Source organism: Octodon degus, unplaced genomic scaffold, assembly GCF_000260255.1.
Source record: "Octodon degus isolate 3935 unplaced genomic scaffold, OctDeg1.0 scaffold00041, whole genome shotgun sequence".
Lineage (NCBI taxonomy): Eukaryota > Metazoa > Chordata > Mammalia > Rodentia > Octodontidae > Octodon > Octodon degus.
In genome coordinates, this window is record NW_004524617.1 from 1763895 (window position 1) to 1780578 (window position 16684).

At 34.8% G+C, this 16684-nt stretch overlaps 1 protein-coding gene across 3 annotated transcripts in view; it reads left to right on the forward strand.

Annotated features, from left to right (window-relative positions):
• Dmd (dystrophin) overlaps positions 1-16684 on the forward strand; it is a 1613500-nt gene that overhangs the window by 155759 nt on the left and 1441057 nt on the right. For all 3 annotated transcript variants that reach the window (XM_023715436.1, XM_023715435.1, XM_023715434.1), the window contains exon 15: positions 4764-4934. In XM_023715436.1, coding sequence (XP_023571204.1) covers positions 4764-4934 — 171 coding nt within the window. The remainder of the gene's footprint in view (positions 1-4763; positions 4935-16684) is intronic.

The following is a 16684-nucleotide window of genomic DNA, read 5'->3' on the forward strand; positions in this document are numbered from 1 at the left end:
CTTATTTCCTTAAACTTAATTAAGCACTGTGTTATTTGTGTTTATGGCAATTTCTCAATCAATCTGTATTTAAATGCCATGGTGTCTTCGAAAGAATCAGTTTAAGACAGTTATACTTTTGTGATGCTCAGTGCAGAAGTATAAATCAGCGATGCGTAAGCTTTTGTCCTGAGGATCAAATGAGAAAACATCAGAGGTTGGCGTTCAATTCCTGGGCCTGCCATGTCAGCCCCACTCCTGGGCACACTAAAATGGTAATTGAGACTGAGTGTGGTGGTTTGCGCCTGTAATCCCAGCACTGGGCAGGCTGTAAACAGGCAGATCACTATGAGTCCAATCTAGTAGTGAGACTCTGAACACCCTGTAAACCATTACCTAAAATACAAAAAAAGAAAGAAAGAAAGAAAGAAAGAAAGAAAGAAAGAAAGAAAGAAAGAAAGAAAGAAAGAATAAAACTAAACTTTCTTTTTTCTTTTCTTTTTAATGTATTTAATGTATTTAGTATTAGTTCAGGGTCTACAGGTCCTAACTACTAGATCAGACTTGTAGTGATTCTCCTGTTTTCAGCCTCCCAAGCTCTGGGATTACAGGCATGTGCCATCACACTCAGTCTCAATCACCACCTCAGTGAACCCTGGTTGCTGGCTGGCATAGCAAGCTGGGGATCGAACCCCTGTCCCTGTGCTCTGTGTAAACTGGTGCTTTAGTCTGCTGAGCTTTCTGGCCTTCCCTCTTTTTCATTTAGTTGGGGGATATCAGGAATCAGACTGGGGACCTCTTCCTTAACAAGCATTTCTTTTTCTTTCTTCTTTTCTTTTCTTTTCTTTTCTTTTTTTTTTTTTTCAGAACCGGGAACTGAACACAGGCCCTTGTGCTTCCAGGGAAACACTTATCCACTGAGCCATCTGCCCAGCCCTGCCAGGCATTTTTAACCATACATCTTTTCTGTTCCATAAAGGCTATCCAGAAAATATTTCCCTTTACAAGTGTAATTTGACATAAAATAATGTAAAATAAATGACTTAAAATTTAAATAATAAAAGTGACATTAGAATATTATTAGTGCCCTTAGTTGGTTATTATTATGAATTGAGTGACTATCATAAAAATATAAGTCCCTATTTATTCTTCTGAGTACATATTTGAGAGCTTGTTTATTATAACTATTTGATTCTTAGTTATACCATTGCAGTAAAATCCAATAAATACTAAGAAATCATGCTTTAATAACATGTAAGAATGAGGCAGAATTTTGGGGCAGACATTTATTTTTAATAAATTATAAATTTAGAAACATTAATGATTAAGGAATCATGTATAAATGTGTATACTGTATGTCATGTATTCCTTAGCAGAGAAAAAATAATTGACTGATACCGAGTTTCAAGGTATCTTCAACATCATTGTAATTTACAAAATCAAAGACAATACATGATATTTTATCAATGTTTATAAAAGTAACATTTCTGTTTTGATCAGCTTTAAAGTTTCCGCTGTTACCTTTGCTTTCATTAACCTTGTTACATCTCTGTGGTATTAGCTCCAGCTGCCATAGCAAAACAGGACAGACCTGGTAGATAAAATAGACATTTATTTCTCACACTTTTTAAGTGTGAAATTTCAAGACCAAAGTGTGAGCCTCTTCAGTTCCTAAGAAGTGTTCCTTGTTTGCAATTGGGTGCCTTTTCACAATGTTTTTGCTTGATGGGAAAAAAGTGGTCATACTTTTCATTCCTCTTGTTATAAGGTCTCAATCCTAGTAGAGTTTCACCCTCCTTCCCTCATTGAATTTTAATTATTTTCTGAAGACCAGCTATGTGACTCATAATAGTTGTGTTGGGCTTTAGACATAATTTGTTCCACAACACTTTTCTTACACTATAGGATTTTCTTATTTTAAGTATCAACCACTTACCCTAATTGTTCAATAAATAAAAATGGAATAGTTTTCTATATCATAATATAGGTAACTTTACTGACATATATCATACTTATCACCCATGGAATAATACCTATAATTCCTTTTGTGGCTTATCAGTGCTTTGGCTTTTATGGACATGTACATGTATAGGAATACTCATGTTACCCAAAACACAATTGTAAGTGTTCATGAAGCGATGACCACTGAAACAGTTTACTGTTGGTGGCACTCTTTTAAATGTGTATTTCCCTTCCACACACAAATTGTAAAACTCAATATTCCTTAAGGTGGCAGTGTCTCCTATTTTTTAAAAACCCTGGTAAAATGGATATAAACAAAATAAAATCAATAAAATCAATAATGCATTAGCTCTGGGAAGATAGAATTTCCTTGAAATATTGAATGCAGGATCCTTTTCTACTAACAATAAAGAGAAAAAATAACTACGCAGAGAAACACACAATAAGGTGTGTTTCTTTTTTCTCTCACATATGCATAAAATTCTTACAGTCAAAAGGGCAGATACACTTGCTTTCCTTAAAAGAAAAATAGAAGGGAAAAATCTGTTAGCCAAACTGGATTACCAGTCTCTACAACTAAACAGTTTCCTAAATATATACACATTTCTCTTAAAATTCATTTCTCTAAAAATGAATTCTGGTCAGTACTCTAAATTTATGTCAAGGGCTTTTCTGTCCTCTTACGGTTATGACAGATTCTCCTTTTGCCTGTGTTGTGTTTCTACATGTGCATGTCTATATGTTCGTGTGTTGATGCTTAGCACTCTTTACTATTCACAGGATAAGAGGCACATAAAAGACATGCAATTGTTACTGTTTTAACCAATTCCCTTACAATTAAGATTAATTTGAACCAAATTTCTCATATTTCTTAGCAAAATATCCAAGTATTTTAAACATTTCTCTTTACCAATAGTGTAATAAAATAAGTGGCAATAAAACTTTTGCCATCTATCTTCAGGTACAGTTACTATGGCGCCTCCCTGGAAGGACACAATGGAAATAAAAGAAGGGGCTTAAAGTCTTGTAAGATGGAAAGCTTTCTCAAATTGTTGTGTACCTTTACCCTAACAATAGCTCTATGTGCTAAATAAAATGATTCTATTTCAGATATGTAAACTAAGGAAAATGAACTATCTTGCTGGGGATTCTGGGCAAGTTGCACTTGTACTGGGCATTGCAGAGCCCGGCATGCTTACACTCCACCATGTTGCCTTTGCAGCGTCCGATATTCACAGTTCAGGCTCACATCCACAGCTTTCATGACAGAGCAACAAGTTTGGGGTTTTTTTCATATACTCAAAGGCACATAAAAAACAAAACAGGAAACAACTGAAGACAGTATAAATTCTTCATTTTCTACTGGTTATATTTTATAACGTTTCAGGCAATGATTGGTGGGTGTTTCTTCCATTTATTGCTTTATGCAACCTACCAAATGGACTGAGACATTTCTTTATTTGAGGAGCTGAAAGGCCCATGGCAGAGTAATTTACATAGATGTGAGGCAAGGACTACTTGCCTTTCCTGTTTGAAATTTATCTGGTTTTCGCCAAGTTGACTGTTATGTTGGCAGAGAAGCTGCCATGTTTATTAAACCAAACAATGAATAACGTAACAAAATATACGCATATCTGGAAAAGTGGTGTAGACTTACAAATGCATTCATTCTCTATGAGAGGTTATGGAATAATTTGCTTGTGATGGTCTTGTTTTGAACTTTGGCCACATGGAAATGGGAAGCAAACTAGGAACAAGTTTTGCTTTTCTTTATTAAACAGAACGAGAATTTTGGATTTGCATTTATTTTTTTGCCCTTATGTGATTGAAATTACAGTGAAGGATGAAATGGCTTATGGTTGGCTTTCTTTTTGTATCAAATTAAGACATTTAAAGACACACTGAGGGTCAGAGATCCAGCTCAGTAGCATAACAAAAGTATAATAATAGGGCTGAGGAGGTGGCTCAGCAGCATAAGCACCTGCCTGGCAAATGCAATGTCCCGAGTTTGAGCCCCCATGCCAAAAAAATTGACAATATAATTGATCATTCTAACTGTCATTCACAAGTATGCGTGACTCTAGCAAAATAATATTTTTGTCCATTGTGATAACTTACAAACAAGAGCAAGCTTCCTTTTTATGGAGAAAATTACAAAACTTTGTGCTTATCTTTTGAACCTAGGTTTTCTATACTAAGTGGGACATATGTTCACTTATTTTTCATCATTATATTTATTACGAACTTTGGCCTTAAATTATATATATTTGTATTTAGTAAGGGTCTACAGGGTCTCATTATGTAGATCCGACTTGTAGCGAGTCTCAGCTCCCCAAGCGCTGGGATTACAAGTGCACACCATCATGCCCAGTCTCAATCAATGCTTTAGGGCACCCAGGGGGCAGAGCCAGCATGGCACATCAGGGATCGAACCCAGCTGCTGTGCTCTACCTAAGCAGGAACATTAGTCCACTGAGCTATCTGGCTGGCCCTTTAAATTATATTTTATTTAAATTAGGAATTCATATAACTTTTTTATTATATGATGGGAGATTCAGGACATCATATTTTAGACTATGATCTCATGGGATTTAGATTGTTTTTATTTACTATAATTTTAACAGTCAACTTGGCGAAAACCAGATAAATTTCAAACAGGACCCTCAGTGTGTCTTTAAATGTCTTATGGTTTGAAAATGTTATAATAAAACATGTAAACATGTACTTTTTAAAGGCAGTAATATGAAAATTCCTATTAGGTACCTATGCATAAGCATGAATGAAAAACTAAATCAAATTACATTTTATTACATTCTTTTCAGGTAACAGAAAGAAAGCAACAACTGGAGAAATGCTTAAAATTGTCCCGTAAGATGAGAAAGGAAATGAATGTCGTGACAGAATGGCTGGCAGCTACAGATATGGAATTGACAAAGAGGTCAGCAGTTGAAGGAATGCCGAGTAATTTGGACTCTGAAGTTGCCTGGGGAAAGGTAAAGCTTTTATTATTGGAGGTTATTTTTGGCATACACGAAAACACAGAACTTACATGTTTTAATAAGGAACTTTTACTGTACAACAATAATAGAACTATAAACATTATCTTGCTTCATTTTCACGCTTCTAAAAATTAATCTGCAATGTAATTTCACGTGCTGTATTTCAAGATCATGATACAAACCAATAGTAATCTTTCTCAGAGCTCTCTTCAAAGCTTACCTGGGATTAGTTCTTAAGAAATAAATACATCAGGGGGCCTGTCTGAACACCTGCATCTAAATTGCCCCCTCCAGCTACCTAAGCTGGAGTCCTTTCCTAACTTCCCTCTAACTTTTTAATTAAAGCTTTTTTTGGTGAAAGTCAAAGAAATGTAAAGAGAATAACAGAAAAAGAAAACAAAATATATGAGTTAGGTGTGGTGGTACATGCCTATATACCAGCACTATGAGTGGCTTAGACAGAAGGATCACAGGTCTGATCCTAATCTAGGTAATTTAGCAAGAGAAACATTATATTAGGCTTGCAATATAGCTTGGTGTTACAACATTCCTGAGTTCCAGAGAGACAGACAGACAGACAGGAAAGAAGGATGGAAGGAAGGAAATAAATCATAGATTGCCATGTATAGATAAGGATCTATGTTCTCCTCACTTGCCTGAGAATAGGCTACCCAGATGGACCCCTAATTACAGAAAAGGCAAAGGCATAGTGACTATGCAAAGTTGATCTGGATAGGGCTTGAAAGATCAAAATATTTGCCAAGGTCAAAATATATCTCAAGGTTTGTTTTGTCTCACAGAAGGCATGAGGTCTCCTCTCACCCTCAGCTGGTAAATTCCTGTCCTTTCTTTGATAGTCAGCCAATCAAACATTTATTGCTTCCTAGAATCTGAGGTCAGAACACTCAGAATTTAATCATTTTTTATAGTTCGTTCACTACTAGATTAATTAAAAGTGATACAAAAAATAACTGATGTGAATAATATGTTTCCATCTCAAACTGTATCATGCATTGGACCATTTAGGTTTAAAGTATCATAGTATTATACATCCACTCTTGAATTCTTGAATTCATGTATATTTACCTATGTTAACTGGCTGTTTAAGAAATCTGTGCTTGGGGCCAGGGAGACCATGCAGTGGAACAAGCGCTTCCCTGGCAAGTGCAAGGGCCTGAGTTCATTCCCCGGTTCTGCAAAAAATAAAAATAAAAATAAATTGTGCTTTATTTTCAATTCAGTATAGCTATATTATCTAAAGTTGACAAAATTGTAAGTACATTATATAAAATTTAGAACCATATAAGGTGGTCAAAACAAGAATCTAGTTTCATGCAGTTTTAAATAATCAGTATTAGTGGAAATTTGTTACATAATTTTTTCTAATAAATAGTAGTAAATGAAATTCACATTTGTTCCACTGAGAATAAATGTTAGAGATAAGATGTTTAATTACAAATATTAATTATTTCAGTAACAAATAATATATGAAATTATAATAGTAAGGAGCCTATAGAGGGAACAAGTTAAATAAGCCTTTAGTTCATTTTCCTTATCAATGAAACATTCATCACAACTCTATTGATTGTTTAGATTAAAAGAACAATAAAAATTTTATGCTTAGGTACAGGCTGAACTGGTATAAGAAATAAGGCAAAAGAAAAAAAAAATAGCAGCCCAAAGACGATATATATATATATATATTCCAAACTTATGTAAGGTTGGTAGTAGTTCAGGGTAAGGGAAATAGATTACATAAAATCATTCCAAGTTGGCTCATTTTCAGTTGATCATTTTGCGTTCATCTCTATATTTGTATTACCCAAGTCAAGCTTGCTCACCACTGACACACCTTTCTTGTAGCTCAGCATAATAGGGTTAATAATGTGGAGAACAACCAGTTCTCTTTTAAAGATGCACTATAAAAACTCTGTGCAGTATTTCTGCTTTTATTCCATTTGCAAGATCTCACATAACCCTATCTGTCCATCAGAGAGGATGACAAAATATGGGCTGTTGTGGAGTGGCTTTGTATCCTGAAAACAAACTGTACCCGAATGAGTAGAGAGAATGCATTTGGGGAACAATTATCTTGGACTGAACAGTGTCAGATCCTCCTTTGACATCATTAAAAATACAGAAAAAAGGCCTCTGTGACCTTTCTTTTTGTAACATGCATGACATAGTAAGGACAGATCTTATCATACATACCCCGAAAAAAACAAAAGATTCTAAGATATTTATGATCTATTAAATAATTATATATAGTAAAATACATATGACACATATGACAGTAAAATTAAGGGAATCCTGAAAAGCATTCAGTCTTAATTTTTAGTTTTCTTATTCTTATGGGTCAAATCTATCATTGCTCCTTTCAAATTGAGTATATCAGATCGGAGGCCTGCCACAGCAAGCCACTGCAGATTAGTGTTCTAAACAACAGAAATTTTATTTTCTCACATTTCTGGAGGATGGAAGCCCAAGTTTAAAACATCAACGAGATAGTTTCTTCTAAGAACTCTCTCTTTTTCTTGCACATTGAACATTAGATTTTCCCCATGGTATTCTATCTGCACATGTTTGTGCCCAGAATTTCTCCTCTTAAGGGACATGAGTCATGTGAGATTAGGTATCATCTTGACCTCCTTTTAACACAATTCTTTCTTAAAATTTCTATCTCCAAATATGGTCACACTTTAACGTGCTGGTAATTAGGAATTCACCATATGTATTTTAAGAATATACAGCCTAGCATATACCAGAGCAGTGTCTCTGTAAGTGTAATGTGGAATCATCATAATGTTACATAGAAGGGCATAGCCAGACATAAAAGGAATTTGAAAAGTTCTGTTGCAGTGAACAAGCAGGCTCTAAAAACCTTTAAAATACCCTAAAATGAATTATTTCTAATATTTCCATAAAGTCATTGAGTAATATACTTAAGGTGGTATTTTTTCATTAGTTTCACCCTAAAATTATTAAAATATAACTACATGATATGCTGAATGCATATGTAGACTTCCTTTGTTATAGAGAAGGCTTAAGTATTCTGGACATGTATCCAGTTACTGGCTCCTTAATTCCTCAGTTCAATCCATGTGTTTTCAAGGTGGCTAGGGAACTTGAGTCCCATTGTAAATAACATCTGCTATCTCAAAATATAAGCGTCAAATTTTTAAAAAGTAAATTGAGGAATCATTGGAAATGCTCTATTTTAAATGTATTTGTCCATCATTCTCAAGTAATTATGACTGAAAAAAATTGGAATGTATATAGGCAATTTATTTTTTAAACTATTTCATTTATTTCTACTGAGTCTCTCTCCACTATGTTGATTCAAGAACATTATATTTATTTGGATAAGAAAACATATGAATGTCTCAGCTGCAAACTTTTATGCTCAAAATTTTAGTTATTCACAAGGTGATTATTAGACATTTATCAGATAGAAGCACTTCAAATTTAAGGATAAAAATTGATTTTTTAAGTTTTATGTTAGTTATATTTATTATGCACCAAATTATAGAAAGAAATATTTAAGGACATATATAGCAAAAGTGGGAAAACAAATAAATAAGAAGTAACTAGGACCGGCCAAATAGCTCAGTGAATTAAAGTGCCTGCAAGCAGGCTCAGGGACCAGGAAGTTTGATCCCTGGGCCTGCCTTGCTGGCCCCGCCCCAGGGGAACCCTGAGACAGCAATTGAGACTGGGTGTGGTAGTGCACACCTGTAATCTCAGCTCTTGAGAGACTGTAAACAGGTGGATCACTACGAGTTTGATCTAGTAGTGAGATCCTGAATACCCTGTAGAGCCATCCCTAAAGTAAAAAAGAAATAAGTAAATGGAAACTCATTGAAAGAGCAAATCCTTTGAACAAAAATATGTCCACTCCACAATATCGTGCAGATTAGAAAAGAATAAAAAAATAAAGTTTGGCATCTAGTTGCCTATCAAACATAATCAAGAAGTAAGTGTATTTTTGAGACTCAAAGTGTGAAGTTATACAATCATTACAATGAATTTTAACTTCTCTATATTGTGGTACAATGCTCTAGAACTTAGATCCAGCATAAAACATGGATTGATCATGAATACTATATTGCCTATATTAATACCATCATTTATTTTGTCATATCCCTGTCAGTTTGCCTCTACACAAAAGAAAAACATAGTGTTAAAGCACAGTTAGAGACAATGATTATGTAACACAATCAAAGATTAAGATACAAGCCAAAGTACTCTGAAGTCTTTGCTCATAATCTAGTTTCTAAAGAAATAGATAAACAGCTGACTTCCATGAATATGACATCCAACAACTGACATTTAAAACATAGCTAGGCAAGCAGAATTTTATTTTTATTTATTTATTTACTTTTTGGCAGAACCGGGGATTGAACTCAGGCCCTTGTGCTTGCCATGGAAGCGCTTATTCCACTGAACCATCTTCCCAGCCCGAGAAAATAATTTTGTTCAGCAGCTTTCCTCTAGAAAAAAAAATCATGTTCTTCCTAACTAACAACAAATGTATGCATTCTGCCATGTATCTTTGTGTAAAATAAGATTTTATGATCATGCTTATGGCATAGCACTAAAAGACTTCAATAATAAACATTTGTAACAATGTTTTACATTATAACAAGCATGAAGACATTGGGTATTTAAGACTTTTAGTTCCAAGCAAATATGAAGGGAGAAAAATTTACCATCAGTTACTCAATGTATGCTGACTTCACTCACAATCTGTGTCAGTTTCTCAGTGAACAGAATTACTTGAAAACAATTTAGGGCTATTTAGTGATAAAACTACTGAAAAAAAGTTCAGTAATACTCAGTTGATAATGTTACATATAGAAGATTAATTGAGAAATATAGAGGAGCATGAAATATCAATACTTGACTTAATGGTGATAAGCTTTTGAAGATTAAAAAAAAACTAGCTAAGTTTGGCAGTAAAGCTTTCATAGGAAAGCCAGCAAAGTCACCCTCAGAACAATACAGATTTCCCTAATTTATAGTAATGGAGAGTTGACTCTTCATGTAATATAAAAGTTTTAGGGCATTTATTTTTCTTTTTAAGCAACCATATTGTATAACTGGGGAAGTTTCCTCTCTTCAATTAGAAAAGATATTGGGACATTTACATTTCATTTCAGCTTTAACTACATTCTAAAGGTAAGGAAGGAAATTGTAACAATAAATTAAAATCTAAGCTTTCTTGGTCTTTCTTATTGTATACACTTCAAATGCATATGAAATATACATTTCATTTTCATGTCCAGTTGTATATTGAAATCCTTCTCATTATTGTTCAAACCAAGTCTTTAAGATCTGCAGTACCAAAAAAAAAAAAAAAACCACAAACAAACAAAACCAGGAAACCCAATAAATAAATAAATATTAAAGGCCAAAAAAAAAAAAAGATATGCAGTACTGTGTTCTGGGAAAAAATGAACAAGATTCTATAATACTCAGGTAGACATTTTGTCTATTTCCCCAGTCTGTGGGGAGTACGATATCTCAGGGTCTATAATACAATATATTATAGAATTCATAAATCCATGTGCTACTGGAATTTATTCATGAGCTAATTTAATAATGAATTTTTCATCAACTGTTTGTAAATCATGGTTTATGTAAAAAAAAATCCATCAAATACCATGAATTCTAAGGAAGTCCCCTTAGAGCCACTAGAAAACTGGCAACCTATCAGGGTCTTGGTCTAGCCCCAATCCCCTACAATGAGAAGATGGTGAATAGCTTAAATAAAAGCAACATTAATATGATTTTGGGGGCTTCAGTGAGAGCAAAACATCCTCAGGGTGTAGAGTCTTTCTGGGAGTAAAGACTGGTGGTTGAGACACAGAACTTCTCCAGACAACCTGTATTTATTCCACAGACTTGGGGGGGTATAGGAAAAGGAGAGTACAAAGCCCAAAGCCCAGAAAAATGACTGAGGCCCCAAGAACCAATAGGCATACATTTTTCCAATTAAGAGAACTGTTTGATCTCCAAGGTTGGAAGCCTTGCTACTCTGGAATAGGCAGTGTCAGCAGCCGGTGTCGTCTTGACCTGGGATGCTTTGCCTGTGGTTATTTGAACTTCAGAGCACTGTGAAACTGTGCTTTTCCAGCACAGCTAGAGGGAGGCCCTTGTATTCAACAACTTAACCTTGTTCAACCTGATCTCTAACAGTTCCCATCAAAATATATGGAAGAAACAAAATGATGATACCATTATGGTGTGACTATCAGTACAGTTGGCAGTGTGTACTTTTTTAAAGAAGTACAACTGGGCCAGGGAGATAGCTCAATAGAATAAGCACCTGCCTAACAAGCTCAGGGTCCTCAGTTCAATCCCCGGTCCTACTAAGATTAGATTCATTCTTTGTAAACTTTCCATAGGCTGATTTCCATAAAGTTTCCATTGTTCTTCAAATGCTGGTCACTTAAAATCAGCAGGGAAATTGTCTGCCAGTAAAACCACAAAGGTATCTTACATATCCAATGGTTCTTTAAAAATGTATAAAATGGAAAGTAAATGAGACAATGTAATACCATTTACCAAAAGGTTAAGTATTTAAAAACAGGGGCAGGATATAGCCCAGCATCATAATGCCTGCCTGAAAGGCACAAGGTCCTGAGTTCAATTCCAGGTACTACAGAAAACTAGTATGTGTTATTAACAAATACATGTAATAATATAGTGAAAATAGGAAAGTACAAATGACAGTTAAAAACAGTGAGTACCAAAAAAGAGTTCTATCTGGGAGGAAAAAAAAGTTTTACAAAGAATGGAATATGGATCTGTAACAACTGTATACTTTATGAGTACCAAAACAATGATTAGATTTTTTTTTTCTGTGTATCTGACGTAGGAACATGTTGTGGATTAGATATAAATTTTCCTTTCAAAATCTTATGTGTTCAAGTTGTGGCTTTGGATGGTGACTGGGTCATGGAGTGTTTAATTCATCAGTTGTTAATCAACCAAATGTGCTCTCGCAAGGTGAAACCAAGTCAGAATTACTAGGTCACTGGAGACGTGACCTGAAAAAGCATATCTCACTCTCTTCTCTTCTCATTGCTTCCTCCTTCTAACTGTGCAGTTTCAAGAACTCACTCTCTCATGCCTTTCTGCCGTATCTCCTCTGCTTTAGAGCCAGCTGACCACCAAACTAAAACCATGAGATGAAATAACCCGCTTTTTCTTTAAGATGTAGGTGTCAGGTATTGGGTCCCAGTGATGGGAAAGGGACTAAGACAGAACATAGCAGAACAAAGCATAAAAAGTCAAATATTTGGAATACGTGCTTTTAATACAGATTTCTCTAGCCTGTTTTTATGAGATATTGTAAATCTTAGTAATCAAGAAACAAGTACTGAGACATCGAGTGGAGCCAGAAAGATCAATCATGCAGCCTTTTCCCAAGCACATGGCCACCAAATAAGAATGGTTGCAGGCTCAATATCTAAGCTATCTTCCTCTGCTTGTGTCCCACAAACTGCTTCCTTCACCCTCTTCACTGCCGCAGATCACTCCGCAGTCGATGAGACTCTGTCTATCTCCCCATACCCCCGCACTATCCTGAATAGTTTGTTGTTTTCTGTCTTTAAAATCCTTTTCTCTTTCTCTCTTCTCTAAATAATAATGGGGCTAAGTTATACCCAAAACTCACAATGCAGAATACTTCCTCAGGACTTTACAGAAAACACCAAACAAAATTGCTATTTGAAAAGATGTGTAATTTTTTTTCTTTTAGAATCTAAGCTCCTCAAGAGCAGGGACAATGTTTTCTGTATGTTGTATTGTACATCATATGCTGTAAGTGCTCAATAAATGATGATGGGGGGAAAAAGAAACAAGTACTACATTAGTCACATTCAAGTTATTGTAATGAAACACCATTAAGTCTACAATCAAGAAGTCTCCTGGGAGCTTCACACCTTCATAGGTGGGACTTTTGGAAGGTGATTTAATCGTAGCGGTAATATAGCTGACTTGCTGCTAGGAGGTGGAGTCTGAGAAGAAAAAATGTGCTTTCGGGAATGTGCCTTGCACAATTATACCTCCCTCCCCTCTGCTCCTTCTTTCTCTGCTTCTTAGCCACAGCGCGCAGCTTTCCTACACACATTCCTCCACAGTGCCACCAAGCACACAGGAGCTGAGGGTTCTGGACCTGTGAGGCAAAATTGACATCTCCTCCTTCAGGTTCTGTGCATGTGTTGCTTCTTGTGTCTCGGCCATGAGGACAGTGACTAAATTACACAGGGAAAAGGAGTTTGGGGCTTCCATTTCTGGAGATTCCAAACCAAGAACGAGTAGCCTCACTGTGTTTGGCCTCCCATGAGGAGAATGTATCGTGGCAGAAGTGTGCGCCAGAGCAAATAACTCACACAATGAGCTAAGAAGCAAAGAGACTGACAAGACCCACAGGAGCTCATCGTCCTTTTTAAGGGCACCCTATTGTAGGTCAAGGAACTCCCGTAAGGCTCTACTTTCTAAAGTTTCCACCATCTTTCAGTATCACCACGCTAGTAACTAAGTCTTTAACACTTAGATCTTTGAAGGACACTACCCATATTCAAACTACAGCTACAGCACATACCTATTAGAAAGTATTAGTTCTGTGATAAATGACATATATATATATATATATATATATATAGTCGCACTTAGAATCATTAGGAGATAGATACTCATGCTGATTAAGCAGCAAAATAAGAACATAGCAAATTCATTTTTCCTAGACCAGGGAAGAAGATTGTCTTTCCAGTTTAGGGGAGTTATATCTATAAGTTTACTGGACCTCACTAACTACATTAAAGTAGGAATGACTGGTTCTCATCCATTCTTTCCTGGTGAAAATAGTGACTGAAGTATGTGGTAGAAACTGAGAATTGAGAATTTCTGCCAAGACAGAGCCAAAACAACCTTGTGAGTGGTCCATTTTGAGGAAAGTAGTGCAATTTTCACATCTCTTTGATTACTATATCTCAGAAAAAAATTATATAAATATCTTCAAGTCACTGGGTGTAATAATAATTTCAGAAATGATGCTGTTTCTCATATTCTAACTAAGTAAACAGTGTGAAAACTCCAATAGCCCTACCTCTGATTCTTAATTATCTTAAGGTACCCAAGACTACCAGCAAATTTGTAATTTATTTTTTCTAAGGATTTGGCAATCATCATAGGCTTCCAGATTCTTCAATATGAGGAAACTGTTACACTGGGACCATTAAAAGAGCTGACTTACTAGGGATAATTCCAGTTCTCGCCACCTTTTTGAGCTTCCTGCTAGTGAACAGGAGAAAAGAAAAATACTGATATATATTTCAAAGTATTCAAGTTTTAGAACAAATGGAAACATGAATAATCTTAATAAATGGTCCCATTTTGTACATGAAGACATGGATGTATTGGTACATAGTAAAGCCTTAAATATCTCTGATTCCAACAACTTTTCCACTATATCAAATTGTTAGAAATCTCATTCACTAGGAATTTTAAGGCAAAGTAACTATAAAAACACCACAGAAAGTATTAACTATCCATGAAAATAATAAAATAAATCATGTTAAATTTAAATAAGTCAATCTTCATAAAAATGAAGACTGTAAATATTCATTACTTATTGCAGTCTGTGTTCTGTTCCCACTTACAATATTTTGGATTTCAAGTATTAATTTATAATTTCTTAAAATCACTCTGATTATTGATATATAAGGATATCAGCTCTGAATTCACATTTAATGCACAAAATAATTGGCATATGAATTGAACTTGAACATATAGCAACAAGAATGTTCATGTATATGTAATTAAGTGAACATTTATTTCTCAGATAATCATAATGTTTGTAAAAGTTTAATTTATTTGTATTTCTCATTTAACAACTAATACATTTCATATATTATTTCAAATTCCGTTTCATTTCTCAGAACTGCCAAGTCAATTAAATAATGCAGTTCCATTAAACAACTTCAATATCTATGGAACCCTCTGCAAATTAAAATGGTCAAGTATGATTACCTGGAAAGATATTTTGGTCCTATAATATATTGAAACCACCAGCTTTTATGATAATTCATATATATCATTCTTTATAAATTGACCAATAGATTTACTTAACAGTAGTTTTAGTATACCAAGAGTTTCCAGAGAGGATGCACATAAAAATGTCAAATTTATTTTTGGGTATTAAATAATACAAAATAATTTATGCCTCAATTATTATTTATTTAAGAAATTATTGTAATATATTCATTTACTTCATAGACACATTTTAGAATATCCAACATCAAGATTAATTATTACTTTCCTCAATTACTTTTGTATTGCCATTTCACTTCTAAGAATTAATGGCTATCACCCAATACAACCTCTTGATTGAATTTGTCTCTTTTACAGTGGTTCTCAACATTGGCGACATGTGAAATCACCTGGCAAACTTGGAAAGCATACCAGTGTTCCCAACCCACTCCCTGTGATTCTGATTTAATTAGTCTGTCTGAGTGTAGCTAGTGAATTTATTATTCAGTGTTCTGTATAATGTCATACAGGCAAGGTCCATGAATTTCAAGTAGTCTGATACAACCTACATTTAGTTCAGTCAACTATGCTCTGTATTGCTTTTAAACAATAAGTTTTCACTTTAAGGGAATCTGGTTTTTGCTCCTAGCTCCTAGATTATCTGGATAATTGACTCAACTCATCACTTCTTTTAGCTATAAAAGCATGAGAAGTATTACTTATTCTAAAGTCTGTTACACTATCATCCTCATGAAAAATTATATATCTTTTTTAAGGAGAGCACAGTAATTTATCTGTGAAGTGAAATAACACTAGCAGATCATTAACTTGGTACAATGAATGCATCAAGCAGCTGTTACTTAGAAAATAGAACATCTGTTAAATGCCATTGAAGCCACTATTCACTGTCATTATAGTTATGGCTATAATTTCTATGCTGCACATTCTGCTTTCATGAAATTCTTCTTTAATAGATGATACATTATTAATAAAAAGTCAATACATATTACTATAAAATCTACTAGTTAATGTTTTATATTCTTCTTTAATCTATCATTATATTATTCCATCACATTAGCCTAATAGTAAAATATGCCCCAGATCTCAAGCTATGAGAGAATAATGGAAAGGCCTGAAAAAGCAATTAATATCAAATTTCAGCATGCTTAAGACATATTAGATCATATGATACAACATTAGCTTGATATTAACTGTTGAAGATCAAAACATATATAATTCTTTTTTAAAAAAACTATGTATTTGGTACAGGTTCTCACTATGCATCTCAGACTCATAGTGATCCTCCTGTTTTCAGCATTCCCAGAGCTGGGATTACAGGTATGCACCACCAAGCCCAGTCTTGGTGGACAGGTGGAGCTGGGATTACAGGTATGCACCACCAAGCCCAGTCTTTTTACTACAAAAGTAGTAAAATATGTAAAAGAAAAGTTCCCAGGAAACTTGGGCAAAGTATTGGAAAACTTGGGTAATTTGACATGTGTGAGGAAGAGGATTAGGCCCAAGCAAGCTATATCTTGTAACTGTGGAGGAAAGGGGTGGTGCTGGTACAGCATGTGGTGCTAGGGATGAAATTCCGGTTCCTGTGCTTGCCTAAGAAGGTGCTTACTCCACTGAGCTATCTAGCCAAACCCTAAAATTCTCTTTTAAAGATAAATAAACATTATATATTTCAAGTTCATTTATAT